The sequence below is a fragment of the Podarcis tiliguerta genome (genome assembly GCF_965153285.1).
Source record: "Podarcis tiliguerta genome assembly, chromosome: 9".
Classification (NCBI taxonomy): Eukaryota; Metazoa; Chordata; class Lepidosauria; order Squamata; family Lacertidae; genus Podarcis; species Podarcis tiliguerta.
The window spans coordinates 30,554,593-30,574,979 of NC_139542.1; the positions used below are offsets into that span (position 1 = coordinate 30,554,593).

The 20,387-nt window shown below is 39.2% G+C and overlaps 2 protein-coding genes across 14 annotated transcripts in view; one reads left to right on the plus strand and one right to left on the minus strand.

Moving 5' to 3' along the window:
• MFSD8 (major facilitator superfamily domain containing 8) overlaps window positions 1-20,387 on the minus strand; it is a 114,090-nt gene that overhangs the window by 11,077 nt on the left and 82,626 nt on the right. The gene's annotated exons all lie outside the window — the stretch shown is intronic.
• ABHD18 (abhydrolase domain containing 18) lies at window positions 64-19,993 on the plus strand. Of its 13 annotated transcripts, none has more exons than XM_083457437.1 (14): window positions 64-379; window positions 1,381-1,430; window positions 4,023-4,127; window positions 4,525-4,609; window positions 5,026-5,126; window positions 5,665-5,743; window positions 5,837-5,921; window positions 7,239-7,266; window positions 8,413-8,551; window positions 9,415-9,504; window positions 9,946-10,047; window positions 14,549-14,921; window positions 15,975-16,137; window positions 17,359-19,993. In XM_083457437.1, exons 3-14 carry the CDS (start codon window positions 4,036-4,038, stop codon window positions 17,408-17,410), a joined length of 1,389 nt encoding a protein of 462 aa, XP_083313563.1. In that variant the 5' UTR covers window positions 64-379; window positions 1,381-1,430; window positions 4,023-4,035; the 3' UTR covers window positions 17,411-19,993. The 13 variants fall into 13 exon arrangements, with proteins under 13 accessions (XP_083313563.1, XP_083313558.1, XP_083313569.1 ...); XM_083457432.1 differs by having other exon boundaries at window positions 64-302; XM_083457439.1 differs by having other exon boundaries at window positions 65-546.

A 20,387-nucleotide genomic window follows, 5' to 3' on the forward strand; every position in this document is an offset into this window, starting at 1 on the left:
ACGTGAGAGGCGATGCGCTGATTGGTGTAAAGGCGGCTTACCCCGCCCCCTACCTCTTGCCGCTTCTCGCGCGGAGACGAGAGAGCGGGAAGAGGGAGTGAGTGACAGCGGCGACCTTCGAAGTTCTCCTCCGTTGCCCCGCCTCCCTCCCTCATTCACTGTGGCGGGACGGTGAAACGGAGTTCCGAAGGCTGGCGGATGAGAGGAGAGGCTGGGAAAGGGGGAGAGGCTGGAGGACGAGGACGAAGAGGAAGGAAACATCCCGCTCGCCTCTCCCTTCTGCCGCTTCTTCAGTGTGGCGGGTGGGGAGAATTCATTTTTTGCCTCCGCGCGGGCAGGACGTGCAGCCTGACGCGTCTCCCTGGGTGGCGGGACATGGGTAGGTCGTCGCCGTGGGACGTAAGGGAAAAGCCTGTGGGCTCCTGGCCGTCCTTGCCCAAGCTTGCTGGGAAGCGCCAGAAGACCTCCTGCACCTGCGCGGGGTCTTGTGGCACAAGTTGGGGCTGCACGCGTTGTCCTCCGTGCCTTCATTTCTCGGGAGGAAGGGTAAATGTTATCCAAGGACCCACCCTCCTTTTTTGGGGGGGGGGCAAAGTTTTGTTTCTGGGTTAGTCGGCAATCCAATGCATCTTCCACACGGGAACCAGCTCCATTGAATGCCGTGATTTCGCTTCCCAGCACGTAGGTTCGGACGGTCCATCCCTGCCTAACCAACCCCGTTGTAATTTTATTTGTTGGCGGGTGGGGTTGAAGGCGCGTTTCAGGGACAAGCTCGCAGTTGAATCAAACACGACCCCCCCCCGGCGCCCTTATTCATATGTGGGAAGCTTTTGTTTGCTTGTGAAGGTTATAACGACAGTCTAGAGTTCACCCGTTATGGTGAGAGGAAGGCCAACGAGAAAGGAACTTCGTTGAAGTGTGTAGATGCTGTATTTGCTGTGCCTTATATGTGTGTCTGTTTTCTAAAGCATTGCTCTCTCTGCGGATCCAGTGGCTATTGCTTATTAAAACACCAACGTTAGGAGGCCAGAACAAAATTCTGAAGGTCTGAAACATGCTGATTCTGGCAAATAAAAAAAATGATCTGCCTCCTTTGGGTGATACTATATTACCCTCTTTTTAAAAACTAGTGTGAGAGCCAGAGTAGTTGAGGGTATTGTAGCAGCACACATTGTGAGTGAAGTAGCTCATAACTCTGGCCTCTTGGTAGTGGGTAAGTATCTCTGTATAGGGTTTACAGTGTCAAATAGAAGCTGTCCTCCAGATTTGTTTTATAAAAAGGTGCTGAGGGGAAATCTGAAGCCTTTCCTAGTAGCATATATACTCTTAATATTTTGAATTACATACAGAATTTGACTCATTCATACTTTGAACCAGCAGATATGAAGAGAGTTGCGGGTAAGAGAATTCTGGACTGACAAGGTTGACAGGTATGAACAACTTCTGGTTGAGAACCTTAATGTATGTTTTTAGTGTGTGGGTGTTGTACAAAAGTGTGGTATGAAAACATTTGTTTCCTTTTTATTCATAAATTACATGGCTGATCTTGTTGTTTCCTTTTTATTCATAAATTACATGGCTGATCTTGTTGTTTTCAGGGTTGTCGTACATTTCGCAGTGTATTTATTGTAGGGGGGAAATGGTGTCAACTTTTTCTTTATGTATATTGCAAAGATAATGCGTCCAAACCACAACTAAGACAGTCCTATGCACAGTTTGCTGGGAGTAAGCCACATTATATTAAACGACTTATTTATTAAGGGACATGAATAGGATTGCACTGTAAATTACATTCCTGATGTTATAATACTGCTGTGTTATTCATGGCCCACTAATTATAGTTTATTATTTCTCTTCTTTCCTGTTCTCATTTTGATTCCGAATTTCAATGTGTTTATTTGAGGACAGTGTTTTTGAGGCCAAGGTTGTTGCTACAAATGTTTCACACACTTTGGGATTAGTAAAAGCTGATAGATTAAGTTTGGCAACATATTATCTTCTCAACATACTAACCTTGTATGCTATCATTGTGAAACTTTACTTTAGAAATGAAGCATGACTGCAATCATGTTTTTACGCTCTGGAAAAATGCTACCTTATACCAAATATCAAGGTTAATCTGACATTACCAAAAGTTGGGAGGGGGTCATTTGCTAGGCTAACTATCTTGTGTTTCCTTGGGTTTTGCTGTTTGGAGTGTGTCCTTGTGTGAATGAAAAATAACTAGCTTTTGCAGTAATCAAAGTATATTTTGAGCAGAATGTTGTATGTTTGAAAGATCTTACGTACATTCTAGACTTAAAGCACTTCAGCTCCTTGTTAATTTTTCATCCTGTGTTGTAATTGTTGGAAAAAATAGCAACAAAGAACCTTAGCTATCAAATTCCTGACATTGTTCTTGAAGAATGAGATAGAAATATGATTCTATTGATTTGTTTCCAGTCAAAAAGCTCAGTGGTAAATGAAAAGACGAAATAGCAGTGGTGAAATATTAACTAAGCAATTACATTATGTCAAAGGATAAGGCAGGTTGCTTTTTGTTTGCTTTACTTGATAAGCGGTAGATGACCACAGCAATGATACTGAAATGATTTTCAGGAAGGAAAAGTCTCTCAGTGTTCGGACATAGCTTCTGTTTCTTTAGATGTACATTGCAAAATTTAATACTTTGACCTAGAGCTATCTTACAAAAGTCACATCTTCTATTACCTTAGAGTTTACTTTGGAAAGCATTCTAAAAGATCTCATTTTGGTGATGCAGAAGCAACCTAGTTTTGGAATGCCTACCAATAAAAATATATTCTTGCAACCATCATATTATGTATGAATTTAAGAGATTGAAAAGAGTGTGCATGTTTTAAAATGAAGTTGAAAACAGTGGGAAAGTTCATTCAGTTATTGCAACATTTACAAAATTGAAAGATTTACCCCCCCAAAAAGGGGGGGGGAACCAATCACCTTTCCTTTCACTCAAACTAATGCATGCAAATTGAGCTCTCTTTGTAAACTCCTTACAGCTCTTTTCATTGTTACAAGGCACACATTCTTTTCCAACTACAACAGTTTGTACTCTTGGGATTTTTCCAACATCTTTATCCACTAGGATTCAGTTCCTAAAATTAGGTGGCTCTGTACTCTGTGGTATGTTGCTTATGCCACAGCAAGTATTGCTCTGTTTAAACAGCTGTGTCCTCTGCATTGGTCTAGGCACCCTTATAATTTACCCATTTGCAATACAAAATAATTTAACATGCAGAAGGTTTCTTTTCAATATCTGTGCAGTGTGAACAGCTGTGCAGGTAATAGGCTGTTTCAGTGTGTTTTACGTTTTAAAAAGTTTTCATTCTTCTGTTCAGATTGGTTCCTATTCCTAAGTGGGAGATTATCAGCCATACCTAACCACTGCATATTTTTGCTAGTTAACATAAGAGGGGCTGACACCACAGATCATAGAAAATGTAATTGGTAGAGAGGGCTCTGTGTCTTGTCACTTCCCCTCTTCTCCTGGGAGGGAAGAAATGTATAGTACTTCCTATTGCTCTGTCTCTCTTCCTTTGATCAGCAATGGATGTGGACATGCCTCCACTTGCTCCAGCTTTAGGCATATGCCTGAATCTGGTTATACCATCAATATAAGTATTTTGCCTACATAGCTTTTCCCATTTGTAAAAGAAAACAAACTGGATTAATAGAATGTCTTTCTCCCTTCACTGATATTTGCTGTTGTAGCAGAATTGCAACAAATTGTTGACAGGCAGCTTATTAAAGGTGCATCAAATCAAGTGCTAATAAATTCTACTTCCTTAGTCATTTTCTTAAAGCAAGTACAGGGTTTCTTTTTAACGAAGATTAATGTGCCAGTTTCAAGCATGTTTTTGAAAGTTATATTGCACAATTTCTGTGTGTTTATAACTAGCGTTTGCTTTCATTGGAAATAAGAGTTGTACTTTTACAGTTACGAGGTAAAAAACAACAGTACTTTTCACCAGTATGTTAAACAGCTCTCTCTGCTCTTTTTCTAGATGTGTTTTGCTAATGGGTGTGAGTAAACTAGATGTCTTATACAGGCGCCTACTACTCACTAAGCTTTTTATTCAAGGATGGGGAAGACCAGAAGACTTGAAAAGGTAGTTATGCTCACTCATGCTTATATTCCAGATTGGTGTACATGCTCTGTTTTTAAATTTCAAAAAATAGTACCCCCAAAGCTTATATTCTGAGTGCACACTGAAAGCTTAAAACCGTTTTCTTATACTATATGAAGAAAAGTTAGAAAAGCATATGTCTCAAATTGAAGGGTAATACTTGTGTTAATACATGTTTAAATTTAAATACTGGTGTCACATTAAAAATAAATAATACTTGTGCAGGAGTTATTAATGTTAACATTGGATATTATAGCATCCTAGGTAGGGGTGGAATTAAAGATCATTCAGGCCAAACAGAGACAAAATTATAAAACACATTTTTGTGTCTTTTATGTAGTAATAGCTGAAACTTAACACTATTTTTTGTCATTAACAGAATATTTGCATTCAGAAAGATTATTGGAAACAGAGAAAAATGTCAAAATCTGGTTTCAAGAGACTATCCAGTGCACATCAACAAGGTATTAAGTTGCATTTATTTTTTAAGTAGTTTAAGAGTCTCTGCAGATTTGCAATCCTGATTATGAAAAAGGATAAACATTTGTTCAAAGGGGAGGTATCATTTGTTGAGTTGAAGTATATCTATAGAAAGGAACCTATGCTTGGTAATATGCATGTTGCTAGAATTCACTAGATATTAGAGGAAGGGCTGTAGCTCAGAGGTAGACCATCTGCCTTGTGTACAGAAAATCCTTGTTTCAATCTCCAGCACCTTCAGATATATTCCCTGCCTGGAGAGTTGCTGTTAGTCAGCGTAGATGATACCGAGCTAGATAGACCAGTGGTCTGACTTTGTATAAGGCAGCTTCCTCTGTCCCACCAAACATACTTGTTAATGTTTGACAGCTTCACTAAGAATGCAATGTTGTTACTCTAGGTTGAAGAACAATCCGACTGTAAGATCCTTGATGGACAGTTCATTTCCCCCTTGGCTCATTATGTACCAGATATCATGCCACCAGAATCCATCACAGCAAGGTAAGGACAGGCACCTAATGTAAGTTATGATATTACAGAGAGTGAGATGAGACGAAATGCTGATGAAAAGGTGATGCATACGTGTGTTAATTTTGAATAAGGATAGGTTTGCATGTTGGCTAGGGCTTTGTCTGCACTGAGTGCCACTGGGAACAGCTCCTTACCTTATGTGCTGAGAGCTCCTCTTCAAATTTTTGTCCCAGTAAGTATAATACTACGATTAAAAAGGTCCTAACTAAACTTCTGCATGCCTTAAGGGACATTTTAGATCCCGTACAACGTTTCCCCCCCCCCATACACATGTGCCAGTTATTCTGGATTTGCATTTGATTGGAGAAATGCCATATATGATAGCTAGCAGCAGTTTTAATTATCACGGGAGCTGGAAACATTTTCTGCAATGATGCTTATTACTTAAGAGGGGGGAAATGCATTACTAGTCCTTGATATAAAACATTTTTGTGTGATATTAGTTGCTAGTCTGTTAACTTTATTTCATGTAGGCATAGTTTTCAAATGATTGCTTTCTATTTGATAGGTTTCAGTTTTTAGTACCCAAGCTATGGAACAGCAAATACAGACCAGTGTGCATTCATTTGGCAGGCACTGGTGACCATGTAAGCATACAACATTACTTCATTAATGCTTTTTTAAAAACCTGTTACACTTGTTCTATTTAATTTAATCTTATTAAACTTTTGTCTCTTTAGTACTTTTGGAGACGACGCACGTTAATGGCCCGTCCAATGATCAAAGAGGCCTGCATGGCTTCACTGTTGTTAGAAAACCCTTATTATATCCTTTATATTAAGCAAAATGTATGGGATATTTTGCAACTCTTAAATCTCCAAAAGCATAAATAACTCAAATTAATGTTGTGTGTATGTAATCATATATAAAGTTAAACTATATGCAAATTGACTCCAGGGCATCATTATCTAAAATTAGACACATTTTAAATGCAGGTTGGGGAGGGCATGAGGACCATTTAGAGAGAAAAATAATAGGAAAAGAATGCATTGCCCCACTTGATTGCCATGTTTTCATTTGGCTTGACACAGTTAAGAGATTCAGTTTCCAAATTACCAACCAGCAGTCTTTCATAAAATATTAGTTTTCTGTCTCCCTGTTTGAGGCCGCTGCATTAATTTATCTATCAATAAATCTGAGGGTTTTTTAAAATCCAATCCTCTTCTGTTGGCATTTTGATAACACAAAAATGGAAATCTGTCACCAATTGGGCAGCTGTTAACAAATTCTGAATTACTTTCTTATAGAGATATTATATTTATCCCATGATGTAGCCCAAGAGGGCAAAAATTTAATTCACATATTATAATTTTCTTAATACTAGTTGGCAGCAATTAAACATTCAGAATGTTTGTGTGGAACGTGTCTGGATCATGGCCATTATTCTAAGCAATGTTACTGAAATTCCTAATAAAGCAGTAAGACAAGTTTTTCATATTGCTGTTTAGTTATATATAATGACTTGCCTAGATAAGTCATTCAATGATTGAAATGTTACGCATGTGTGAACTCAAATCTCCTATGTCTAACATAATGCATGAGCTCACATTAAAGGTAAAGGAACCCCTAACCATTAGGTCCAATCGTGATTGACTCTGGGGTTGCGGCGCTCATCTCGCTTTATTGGCTGACGGAGCCGGCGTACAGCTTCCGGGTCATGTGGCCAGCATGACTAAGCCACTTCTGGCGAACCAGAGCAGCACACAGAAACGCCGTTTACCTTCCCACCGGAGCGGTAGCTATTCATCTACTTGCACTATGACGTGCTTTCAGACTGCTAGGTTGGCAGAAGCAGGGACCGAGCAACGGGAGCTCACCCCGTCGCGGGGATTCAAACCACCGACCTTCTGATCGGCAAGTTCTAGGCTCTGTGGTTTAACCCACAGCACCACCCACGTCCCTCACATTACCTCCTGTTTAAATGTTAAATTGCAAGCCTAAACCCACACAGTTAAAATAACTTTTATTTTAGTGTGCACATTTATTTTTTAAAAAAACCTTTAAATATAAATTGTAATGAAAATGTTGAGACTCAAAAGGTATATACATTTCCATATTAATTTCTTTGACTCTTATCTGTACATGGATGCAGAAAACCCAAGGATCAGTTGTAAGTATTAGCAATGTACTGTATTCTGTGATACATTTAGGAAATAGATATACTGCTTAAAATTTACAAGTTATATCTTATTTCTGATGTATCGTGTTTATTTGACTTTATTCCTTTTTGCGAGAAACTCATTTTAAGCCACAATGGTCAATAATACAAATAGGAATATTGCATTCTGCCACTTTAGGGGCTACATAACCTTTTAAAGTTGCCACCTTCTGCATACCTTGAATGTGAGACGGTTTTGGTAACTGTGCTAATGCTGAATGTCTTCAAATCCTTTATATAAGCTATTTCTAGAAATAACCTTGTTCCAAGTATGCAGCAACTTGGTGTTGCAAGATGTTCAGATGTATGAAAACTAGGTCATTTCATAGAGTGCCAATCGCTGTAAATAAATTTCACAGTGAAGGCTTTATGTGGCTGTAGCATTTCACTTGTTTCTTTTGCCAACCATTTTGAGTGAATAGTGGCAGCTTTCCCCAACTGAGAAGGGGAGGATAATACATTCCTCATCTCTGCATTCTTCCCTTCTGTTTCCCCAAATTAGCAAAGTGCTCTGAACAAGCATAGCATGATAGATTTAAAACCAGGCACCAGAGCTATCCATTGTAAAGTTAAATTGTTGCAGTATACTTGTAATACTTCATAGCAGACAAAACTGCTGTATAGCTACAGTACTTGGAAAATAAATCCTGTAACTTCAATGCAGGTATCTCTGCAAAACAAATTTGTTTAATACTGTAGCACATTTGAAATTCTGGCCTTAATAGTAATTGTAGATTGATTGATAAGTTGCACAAAGTCCACAGCTTTTCTTCATCTGGCATTATCAATATTTTGAGGCCTTTTTGTCATAAAGCAACTTTATAAAGAAAATACTTTATTTTATTGGCCAAAATCCATTGCTGGCAGTTTTGTGTGGACTGTGCTCCTGTTAACTGTAGTTCAAATAGCTACAATAAATAGTTGGGCCAGTTTGTCCCGGCAGCAGCTACTAGGTTTAAATATAATCATAACCCTGCATCAAATTAAATGAGAGAGAGTTTTCATGAGGACAGTGATCTGAATTGTAGAAGATATGATTATAGATACATTTGTTAATATATATATGTAAAGTTTGCCTTTCTTTTCTCGGGAGAAAAGAAGATCATGTCTAAAAAATGTCTCTGACCTGTTTGTCATGGGAGGAGCTCTTGTGCTAGAATCAGCTGTTCTTCTGCACTGGTTAGAAAGAGAAGGCTATGGACCCCTTGGGATGACAGGAATATCCATGGGAGGACATGTAAGAACCTTTATTTGAAAAATAGTAAATCACTTGAAGCTTACATATGTCTATCATTAGCTGGTTTTAAGTGTTGTAAAATAAGTTACAGTATAAGTGAGTTATCTAAATCACATGACATAGACATGAAAAATGGCCTTACATTTTCATATTCCATTAAAATGAATACTGAATATAGTTTGATCAAATTCTTATTAAATTTCAAGTTTATGTCCTGGTACACATCCCAGGTACAAACCCATGAAACATAAGAAGTATTGTTGGCCTATCACTTACCTTAGACAAGTCTATCTCAGCAAGTCTGTTGTGAAGATTAAACGAGAACCTTACTTATGTTACTCAGTGATCCTTGGAAAAATGACCTTAGGATTTGTATTAAAGAGGGAAGGAGGATTCCTGGGAAGAAGGATTTGTATTGGATGCATACATAATGATTAAAATGATGAAATGCTTCGCAAAATCTGAAGTTTTAGATGATATTTTTATATAAATGCCACTTAAGTTTGTTGTGAATAAAATCTGGAAGGGGAAAGAACTGGGAAGGGTTTTTTTGTATTCTAAAATATGTTGAGGGGTGAAAGCTATTTCTCTCAGGTAGTGATTTCATTTTACTTGTGCTTATGAAAACAAAATAAGTCTGTCGCTCCCTAAGGAATTATGAAACCAACTGTGCTGTATAATTTATTTCAATTTGCAGTAAATGCATTGTGTGTGTAAAGAAAACAGATAAAGATTTACGTTAAAGGATTTTGGAAGAAAAATACTGAGGTGACTAATACAATACAAATCACAGGCACTATTCATCTTCGGTGACAAGCAGTATGTAATCTGAAAAAAATATTGTATTGTCTTCTATTTGACAGATGGCATCATTAGCAGTGTCAAACTGGCCTAAACCATTGCCACTAGTTCCTTGTCTCTCCTGGTCTACAGCCTCTGGTGTTTTTACTACGGTAATCTATTTGTAGTGTACAATGCCAACAAGTGGGAAACCAAAAGGCTTCAAAGCCTTATTAATCAGTTTTGATTTATTGTTGGGATATTTCATAGTAGAAATACTTTGTGTTCTTGGGGTTAGGGTAGAATTACCAAATTTTGAATTGAGGAGAAACTTTTTTTAAATAGTTATTCCATCTCTCAGTACCTCCACAAACACTCCATTTTTAAAATGCTTTATGAGGTATGAAAGGCAGCTGGGTGAAACATGCAAACCTAAAGCTTCCATGGTTCTTTGATCCTTGCCCTTGTTTGTAGATGTGTCCAGAGATGTTTTCACAACTCATGGGGAAACTTTGCTAAAATGATATAAATTAAAATTATTTTTGTATAGTTGGTTTCTTTAGAATAAGAGTTCATAATGCCTTGTCACTGCTTTATAATGTCTTTAATTTCAGGGTGTACTGAGCAAGGCAGTGAACTGGAGACAGCTTGAGAAACAGTATTATTCAGAGAGTGTTTATGAAGAAGAGATCATTCAAATGCTTGAATATTGTGGAGTAGGTATAATTTTATTTTTCATACTAAATATTAGCTGCACAGTTTGACCATTGAAAACATGTCACAGTGCTCAAGCATTTCAGCAAAAACATTAGATATGAAACTATAGGATTTGTTATACAAATATTCTTGTCAAAAGATGCATTAACATTGTTTTTTTAAAAAATGCATTACCCTTCTACTCTTTTTTATTTTTACACTGGTGAATGGTGGATTGTGAGAGAGCTTGTCAAACTACAGTATGTGGTTAGGAAGGAGCATTTTCATCGTATGACTAGAACCAACCAGAGCATTTAACCAGAAAATTGAATTTTTGGATTGCTTTTGTAAAAAAAAAATACTGCATTTCCTCTTACATTTTGTATGTTGCTTGCTAAATGGCTCCCATGTTTGTTACATGTTCACCAAAAATTTAGTAAACAACATAGCTGTTCATAGATGCTAGGGATTATTAGGGATTATTTCTTGTTATCAGGTTATCAAAAACATTAACGTAAGGATCCATAGGTAGAATATCAGATGCTGTCTTTTCAATAGGATAATGTAATGGGCCACCTGTCTCATTTCTCTTCAGTAATAATAATAATAATAATAGTAATAATAATTATTATTTATTAGGGACACGGGTGGTGCTGTGGTCTAAACCACTGAGCCTAGGGCTTGCTGATCGGAAGGTTGGCAGTTCAAATCCCCGCGATGGGGTGAGCTCCCATTGTTCAGTCCCAGCTCCTGCCCACCTAGCAGTTCGAAAGCACATCAAAGTGCACCTTTACCTTTATTATTTATACCCCACCCATCTGGCTGGGTTTCCCTAGCCACTCTGGGCGGCCTCCAACTGAATATTAAAAACACAATAAAGCATCAAACATTAAAAACTTCCCTAAACAGGGCCGCCTTCAGATGTCTTTTAAAAGTAACATAGTTGCTTATTGCCTTGACATCTGCTGGGAAGGTGTTCCACAGGGCAGGCACCACTAACGAGAAGGCCCTTCCTGGTTCCCTGTAACCTCACTTCTCACAGCGAGGGAACCTCCAGAAGGCCCTCGATGCTGGACCTCAGTGTCCGGGCTGAACAATGGGGGTGGAGACGCTCCTTCAGGTATACAGTAGTACCTTGGTTTGCAACTGCTTTGGATTGCAACTGTTTTGGATTACAACCACGTCAAACCCGGAAGTGCGTGTCCCTTTTTTTGGATTACAACCTGTGTGGTTTTTTTTTATTACAACCAATTTTGGGGGGAAGGTCACATTGGCGAAAGCGTGCTGTCAGAGCTGGCTCCTGGTCCCAGCTCACAGAGGACCAACGCTAGCCGGCAGTAATGTACAAAAGTCTTTATTGAAGTACAGTTTCCATTTCCAAGCCTCAGCGCCCCAGCTCTACGTCTAGGGTTTAGACCGGCGAAGCTCCATCTGAATCTCCGCCCCCTGTACACCAGTTTAAGACTCTAGCCTTACTCCACCTCTTCCGTCTCTCCTTTCTCCTCTGGGTCCTGCTACCCCCCGGGGTTCCTTCCTTTCTGGACTCTTCCGACGCAGACGTTGACCCCCCTGACTCCTCCCTCTCTCTTCGGCGGGCTTTAGGACCTGGCTCCCTATCCGGGCTGCCAACTGTGCCGCCCTCCTGTACATTTGAACTTGGCGCGCGCGCGCAGCCTTCAACCTTCCTCTTGACCGTTTCCTCGCTCCCCGACGGAGGCGTGGTCAATCCTCCCTCATGTTCTCCCGCTGGCAGCGTGCCGCCTGATCCCGATGCCTGGGACTCCTCCCCCCTACTGCACTCTGGTGTGGACGCTGGTCCGGATTTCCAACTGCTGCTCTCTGAATCCCCTCTGGCCCCTTCTTCCTGGGGTGTCCCCCTGGGCACCCCCCTTCCCCTGACCATGGGAGCCCCTTTCTGTGAATCATCCGATTCACTGGAAAGACTCAGAGACCTCGGACCGCTGTCATCGCTGACATTTCCTTCGGACTCCTCCCCCTCGCTCTCCATTTCCTCCCTTCCCTGTGCCTCTGCTCCTGAACCCCTGACACGTGCCTTGGGTTACAACCTGTTTTGGTTTACAACCAGATCTCCGGAATGGATTATGGTTGTAAACCAAGGTACCACTGTACAGGACCGAGGCCGTTTAGTTCTCCTGACAGTGGCCAGATGTTGGGGGTTTTTTTTTAGACCACTGTTGCAGAATGTGGAGGAGGGCTTCTTCTTCTTCTTTGGTGATAACTCGTAGCCGAGTAAGATTGTCCTCCGTGAACACAGTATTAATGGTGTGTCCCTAGGTGACTCTAGGAGGCCAATTTTGGATCCACACATCCTTTTACAGTGGGTACATGGGTTTCTGGGTGGGAGTTGATAATTGTGAGGGTTTGACAAATGTGCCTTCCTCTTCGCTTGTTTCTTCCGTTTGCAGGCCAGTGTTTCCCAATTCTCAGTGTTTATACTGCATTTTGTTAGATTTGCCTTGAAAGAGTCTTTAAACCTCTTTTGTGAACCACCAGCATTACGCTTTTCATTTTTAAGTTCGGAATAGAGTAGTTGCTTTGGAAGACTATAATCAGGCAACTGCACAAATGACCAGTCCAACGAAGTTGATGTTGAAGAATCATTGCTTCAACACTGGTGATCTTTGCTTCTTACAGTACACTGACATTAGTTCGCTTCCCAAGTGATATGTAAAATTTTTCAGAGACTCTGAAAGTACAGTAAGATTGGTAGTACAATAGCTCTGTAAACAAGCATTTTGGTTTCCCTACAAATGTCCTGGGCCTCAAACACTCTGCACTTCAATTGAGAGAAAACTGCACTCACAGAGCTCAGGTGATGCTGGATTTCGGCATCAATGTCTGCCCTTGTGAAAAAATAGCTGCAGAAGGGTTGTTTTGTGCTTGTTGGTGCAGCACTTGGGTTTTTTGGATGTTGAGCGATAGGCCAAGCTTTTCATAAACTTCTGCGAAGATATTTAGGGTGGTTTGGGGGTCATGCTCTGAGTTTGGACACACTACATCGTCTTCAGCATATTGAAGCTCTATGACGGAAGTTATGGTAACCTTCCTCTTTGTTTTCAGCCTAACTTAAGAGTTTTCCATCTGTTCAATATATGATTTCTACCCCGGTGGGGAGTTTCCCTTTGACAATGCTCCTTGCTCTCCTGGCTCTATCCCTTTTAGTTAGGCAGTAATTATAGGAGGACTTGGAGAAATGTGGCAGTGGCAGAAGAAGGGTTCTTTATCCTCCTACTCACCTGCACAGTCTTTTCCAGCTGTTTCATATTTTGCATAGGAAACAAAAAAGCAGTGACTAGATGTGCTAGGAGGCCACTAATGGAAGATGCCGAGTTGTTGCCACATCAAGTGACTGCTGGTAAAACTATTCCCTGGAATTTCTGAAGATGATGGAGAATAGAAAACTTGGGTTTTTTGGTGTTTCCAATGCTAGTTATTTGAAATGAGCTTCTAAAATATTGGGACTAAAATGTCCTCCTCCTAGTAAGAAAATTATAGATCAGTGGAAATGCATCTTGTTCTCTAGGAACATTTATTTTATGTTAAGCAGAACTGACAACTACATATCTTGCATATTCCTTTACCCTTTCCGGTGGAATTGGTACTGTATGTGTTGCAAGTACTCAACGTTAGGTAACAGAATACACACAACAGCCTATATTGTTGTAAACTGCTTGGGCTTTTTTTTTAACAATCAAGTGTTATATAACTTTTATGAAATAAAATAATGAATAAATAATCCATTTTCCAACCAAGTGCCCTCTAGATACTTTGAGAAAGCCTAGTGTAGAATGAGGATGATTTAATCATTTATGATAGGGGAGAGGACACTATGTTGAGGTTTCTGCCTTTCTCTCTAAGGATGCTTGTGGATGTGCTTGCATTTGCACAGATTTCAAATTTCTGAAAATAAATTCCCACCCACCCACCCCAGATACAGTTAAATTAAAAGTTGTTAACATAGGGGTGCATTCATAAGGCAGTTTCATATAAGCCAAAGGTTGGGATATGTCACTTTAGTCTTTTCTATGTTTACATAGTTTAAGTGACTCACATTAGAAATTAAATTGTTCTCAAGATTCAACACTATAAATTGTATCTTATATAATGTAAGAGATATTTGGTGTTGTAGTCACCATATATTTGGGAAGTGTCTTGAGTTAAAATATAAACACTGCCATATTCTTTTAGAGCAGCGGTCACCAATCGTGCCCTCCAGATGTTGCTGCACTTCAGCTTCCATCATCCCTGACTTAGTAGCATTCTGAGTAAAGTTCATGGCAATTGGGAGTCCCACTAGCATCCAGAACGCACTACATTAGATATCCCTGGATTAGAGTAATGGAACATCTAGCTCATTCAAGAGAGCAAATTATAGAAGTTGCCACATACTAACCCCCCCCCCCCCGAGCAAATGTTTTAGGGTTACCAGAGTAACTGATACCTTACAGGATATCTACCTAATATTCAAAGTGTCTTAATTGAATAGATATTTTTGTTTAGACAGATTCATTCAAGATGGGACAAGACTTTGTTAAAAATTCTCCTGGCAGTGTGGACAGTTTAAGCAATCTGGATCTGCATTCCGGTATGCTGAACCTGGATACCAGAAGTAAAGTTCTGTCTTCGGAAGCTGGTCACTGCATTAGCAGTAGCAGAACTCCTCTAAGTGCCTCAGCGGAAGGACTGTTAGTGCAAGAGGCGTCCAAAATCCAGTGCATGAACCAGACGTTTTCAACCAGCAGCAGTAGCAATAAGGATTTTACCTGTAATCAGAAGCATCTGATAAGTGGAAAAAGGGACAGTTTACAAAGAGAATCTTTAAGATTCATGAAAGGGGTGATGGACGAATGTACTCATGTAGCTAATTTTTCAGGTACATGTTATTTTAATACAGTTTTGAAATTGTTCTTTTTGCTGCCCTCTGCCTATTTCCACCCTGTTAAGTAATACTTCTGTTTTTTATGTTTTCTTTCTCCAAATTTTCATTTCTGCATTTCTAATCTCTGAGCACATAAAGCATTTAAACTTGATTCCCCCCCCCCTTTCTTCTTTATATCCAGTGGTGTCTAGTTTGTCTCATAGGACTAGAAATGTAGCTTATATTGTAAGTTGCATAGTCTGTGGAGTTATTTGAAGCCTCACATGATCACTAACAGCATAATTCTCTGGTCTGCACAAGGCAAAAAGCAGATAGGGTTGAATACAGCCGTTGCTTCATTGTAAATTATGGTGAACTGGTGGAACAGCAGCTAGATCAATACCTATCAACATGCAAAGCTTTGTGTGAGCAGAGAATGTATAGTAGCGGCTAGTGACATAAATATAAGTGGGACTAGGGCTCCTTGTTCTGCAAGGCGAGGACCAAAACATATTGAAATGAAAAAATTGAGCACCAGGGCCAATTATTCTCAATAAAGCCCAGCAGAAAAACAAAATGCAATACTGTGCCATAGACCATGCAACATGTTGAAATGATAGGGCATGGCCATAGACAATACCCCACTACCCCATGTGTCTATGAACCAAAAAGGGGAAAACACAGGGAAGGAGGCCACAAGGTCAACATGAGACCATTGCAGATCACAAGATTATGCTAACTTATACTAGAGCAGGTTATTAGGCTATAAGGTGGTTCTTCAGCAGGATCAAGAAAGCTGGTTTCATGTTCAGAACTTATTGTATGTGGATTAATTTTCCTTTGCTGTTCTTTCCCATTCCTGTGTAATCTAACATAAGCTACTGACAGTGTTGCTTCAGCAGTAAAAGAGAACTAAGGCTACATTAAATAGTTGCCATTTGCTGAAGACATAATTGTGAATTGTGGATTCCCATGCAATTACCTTGTAATTTTAACCTTTCTGTAACATTGTCTTCCAAACTAAAGATAGCATATTTAGCTTTAAAAAGCTTTGTTCCTTGTGCTCAGTTCCAGTTGATCCAACACTGATCATAGTAGTTCAAGCCAAGGAGGATGCTTATATTCCAAGAACTGGTGTACGTAGCCTTCAAGAAATATGGCCCGGATGTGAAATAAGATACTTGGAAGGAGGTCATGTTAGTGCATACCTTTTCAAACAAGGATTGTTCAGGTGAGGCATTGATTAAGCAATGAAAATCAAACAAATTTTTATACTCTACTACTACTGCATCTCTTAAGTGCTAAGTATACATATTTTGTTGTGGCAGTCTAAAAGTTGCCTGCATTCAACAGACTTAGGCCACTTCAAAGCTAGTAATAAGTCATGGTTTTGTGCTATGTAAACAAGCTGAATTGAGTCTTGGGCTTATGGACTCCTGTCTCCTCAGTTTGAGCCAGGCTTGTTTTAACAAACCATAGTTTACAATAACTAGAGAGTTCCCACCTAGCTTGGATGTAGTCTGAAACAGAAAATGTATACTGCCAGGTTATTACAACAGTGAAGTGGTGGTGTATAAACCTAAGTTCTCTTCTCATTTATTTAGTGCTAAATGACAGCATTACATCTGAAATGAGCTTTATTTCCTACTCAGTTCTGTTTTATATTTCAGTTGTTGTATTTGTTACCCCTAAATTATGGATTTCTGAGATTTGTGGCTTTGTTTATAATTGGCAGGAAGTACCCAGCATTGCCCAGGAATTTTAAAAAACACTTTTGTTGTGTGTTTTATAAATGGATAGTGTAATCTGTGAGTTTTGACTCATGACACTCAAAATAAGTGAAGTCACACCAAGTCAAGTTTGGTTCATCAACTTGAATTAAAATTATGTCCATTGTTCAAATGTCAATGAAGACTGCTGCACCCCCCCCCCCGCCCCCCGGACCTGGAACCCTCCTGCTGGGTTTGGTGATTATTTATTTAGAGGCAGCCAAATCTATGCCAAAAAAATTCTGAAGTCCTGTATTGCTCCGCTAAATTGAATCAAAATGGCACCTAGCATCCAAACATTGCTGAAGACAACTGCCCCCACCCTGGCAACTTTCATGCCAAGTTAGGCAACAGTATTTCAAGTGGTGGCTGAAAATATGCAAAAAAATGGGCATAGTCGTGGCAAAGTTGTGTTTTATTCCATCATTTTTATTTTAAACTGGCATGCTGAATTCAAACATCAATGTAGGCCACCACCCCAATTCAGGAACCCTCAATTTTGGCAACTATATCTCAAGAAGTATCCGAATGCTGAAAACAGACAAATGGACATTTTTCTAAAATTTATAGTAGAAGCAGGTGCTAAAATCTTTTGTTAGAACACTGTGCTGCATCTGGACAAAAACATATTGTAAATTATTAGTGTGCCTTCATTAATTTTGTTGATCTTCTCTTTCTCTTAGACAAGCTATATATGATGCCTTTGAACGCTTTCTCCAGAAATATGCTGTATAGCTCTGTCCTTTGGAATCGCTCTATATAGACTTGTTCTGAGCTCCTTTTTACATGGATCCTCATGTTGACTTCATGTGGCGAACAAGTCAGACATAAGTTCAGTTAAGTCACCAACCGGACGGTAAATTGAACTTGGCGTTATATCAGAATGAAATCAACCAATTTCAAACTTGCACCAGTCATGCCAATGACAATTTTAGCACAATTTCTTAATACAGGTAATGTATGTCTAAAGAATAGGCTGATTTTTAAGACTATTGTTATTTCGAGAGTACACTCATCCTTTGAAGAGAGACCAATACAGGCTGCTTAAATTTGGTTTATGTAAATTTCACACCCCAGGTTGTCACTAGGACTAGGAATTCAAAAATTCCTTCAGGGAGACCAACTAGACTCTCAATAATGAGCTCAACTTGAAAAGTTTATTCATAATAAAAATTATTAAGATGGCCTATGCAGACTCTGGGGAGTAGGCAGCTACATACTCCCATAATCTTCCCAGTGTTCCCTGGCCCTATTTCAACTTCAGTTGGAAGACCAAAGTTTGCACATTACTTTCCTACACCTCATAATTGGATCTTTAAAACTATTTGTCCACCTTTAATCATTTAAAGCAGCATGCTAGGTGTGCTCTTATTTTAAAATGGAGGGAGCAGGTGCATACTTCAGTTGAGGAATCATAAAATGTTAATTGACTGAATTGTTACACCTTAAATGAAAATAAAGTGTGAATCCTTCTGTATATGTTGCATGTTTAATGTTGGTTTTCTCACAAATTATTTTGCATTATGTTGCAGGAAAGAGGGATTAACTTCATTTGGATCCAACCTAATATTGTAGCTAATTCCTCTTTAGTTCCATTGAAATCAATGGGACAAGTTAATCAAGACTAAGTTGACTCTCAATATTTTTAATGGGATGAAAGTGACCATCTTCATTTGGATCCAATCCTTATTATCCCAGCATTCCCCATGCTGTCTCCCACATAGTTCCAGAAGGTCCCCCAACACTCCAGAACAGCCTTCAATGGGGCTGCTGTGTTTCAGGGAGCAGGACTTGGTGAAAATAAATCCCCCCATTATTCAGTGGTTGCATCCTGTGACTTGAGCTAGGCTCACAGAAGCTCTTCATCTTACCCATTGTATTTTCTTTCATATTATATGGAAGTTAGTATGTGCTGTTGAATTTGATAAAATATTATTGTGGCTGAATCCAATAATGTTATAACTTCTGCTCACACAACACAGTCTCTTTCCTTCCATCCCAAATCTGCTAGAGGGTTGGGGGGTTGCTCAGAGGAGATTGGGGTTCTGTTGTGTGAGTGGAAGTTGTTAAACCCATGTAGTGACTTAGTTGGATACAACTCTCTAAGTGCAACTGGATTCTGCTGAATAATTAAAGTTGAAGTCAGCCCACTTATCTAGGAATAGGTCCCATTGAATTTGGACATGTTTAGTACACCTGCATAAGACTGTAGGTACTAGAATAATTTTTGAGGAGCAAAGTCTGATGAAGAGGAAGTTTATTAAAAGTACCAAAACTTAAGGTGAAAGCCTAAGTAAAAAGAAAACTTGACCGAACTTCCTAATCGTAGTGAACAGCACTTTACGCTGAAGCAGCAGCTTTAAGTGGATTCCAGATACTGCTGAAGTCTTGTTCAAAGTAATTTCCTGGAGAACTAAAGTATTAAAACTCACTCCTTTGATGATAAGTTATGGATAACTGCAGACCCTCCTAGTGTCCCTATTTTCCAGGGATAGCCCCGGATTTACAGAAGCCATCCCGGTTTTTTATTTGATCCCGAAATGTCTCATTTCCCCTTAGGATAGCCCTATTTTCATCTGAGAAATGTTGGAGGTTATGTAACTGGCACAGTATTTCAAATTAAGTATTTATGGCTCACATGAATCGTCTCTATGTCTACTTTTGGAATGTTCCAGTTCCAGATTTCTGGAACACCAGAATTGGCAAAAACGGCTTGGCTTGAAATAGCTGGATGTTTGAATATGGAATCTGCCACAATATTATGCATCTACTACAATTTTATACTGCAAAATCTGCTGTAGCAGGAGCAGTAACATGCTTGAGTGTTCAATTTAGTGATTAAGGGGCGGTATTCACTGCTAGTGCTACCCAGTGTAGACACACTGAAGTTAATGGACATGGTGGGTTCCTTGTAAAGCACTTTGAGGTCTTTTTCAACAATCCAAGTGGTATATAAATTTTGCTAAATAAATATTGTCAAATTTGTCTAAACATCACTATTCTAAGACTACTGTGTATGTGTTGTGAATTAGTGTGTCATAATCATATGCTTTCAACAGTATTTTATAGAATTAATCTTGCATTTAAAGTGCATTCTGTATTTCAAAGACCAGCAAAATTCTTGGTAACAAAGTCTTTGATAACAAAGTTTTGTGGCCTTACTATATTCAAATGTCTCTAACACATTTCATTTAAAAGAATTTACTAATGGTGTTCTAATCAAAAAGGAAAATCATAGTTAAATGAAAGTAAGTTTCAGAATTCTGTGTACTTTTCTAAACTGCATTTTATATTTTTCAATAAAACCTTGCAAAAACATTTTCATGCTGCTGGTCTGTATTGTGAAGAGCCTTCTTGTAGACAGTTGCTTATGTCATTAGGCTCCAATGAAAGTACTGTATCCGAATTGAGTAGCCAAACCAAGTTTTAGTAGGCTCTGCAACTGGGATTGCCGTACCCATGGGCTCTATGTAATCTTAAATGGCAATGTTTTATATGAAAATAGTTGACTTCTTCTAAGACAACTCTCCCAAGAACCTGAATTACTCAATAGTGAAAAAACAAAACACAATGCTTATACATTGAAATATACTTCGAGTCGAGAGTGGATTTCATGCTCTTTATTCAGCTCATAGTGGTGAGGAGGGAATGGAGGTCCCTTCAAAGTATCTGCTTTATATACATTATTTACACAATGGGCTGCACGTGATTG

Bases quoted from the DNA above. Each gene is read 5' to 3' on its own strand.
- ABHD18 (XM_083457443.1), top strand. From the start codon at position 4,036: ATGGGTGTGAGTAAACTAGATGTCTTATACAGGCGCCTACTACTCACT. The intron at 5,127-5,664 runs GTAAGGACAGGC...TCTATTTGATAG, and splicing joins CCAGAATCCATCACAGCAAG to GTTTCAGTTTTTAGTACCCA. The intron at 10,048-14,548 runs GTAGGTATAATT...ATTTTTGTTTAG, and splicing joins AAATGCTTGAATATTGTGGA to ACAGATTCATTCAAGATGGG.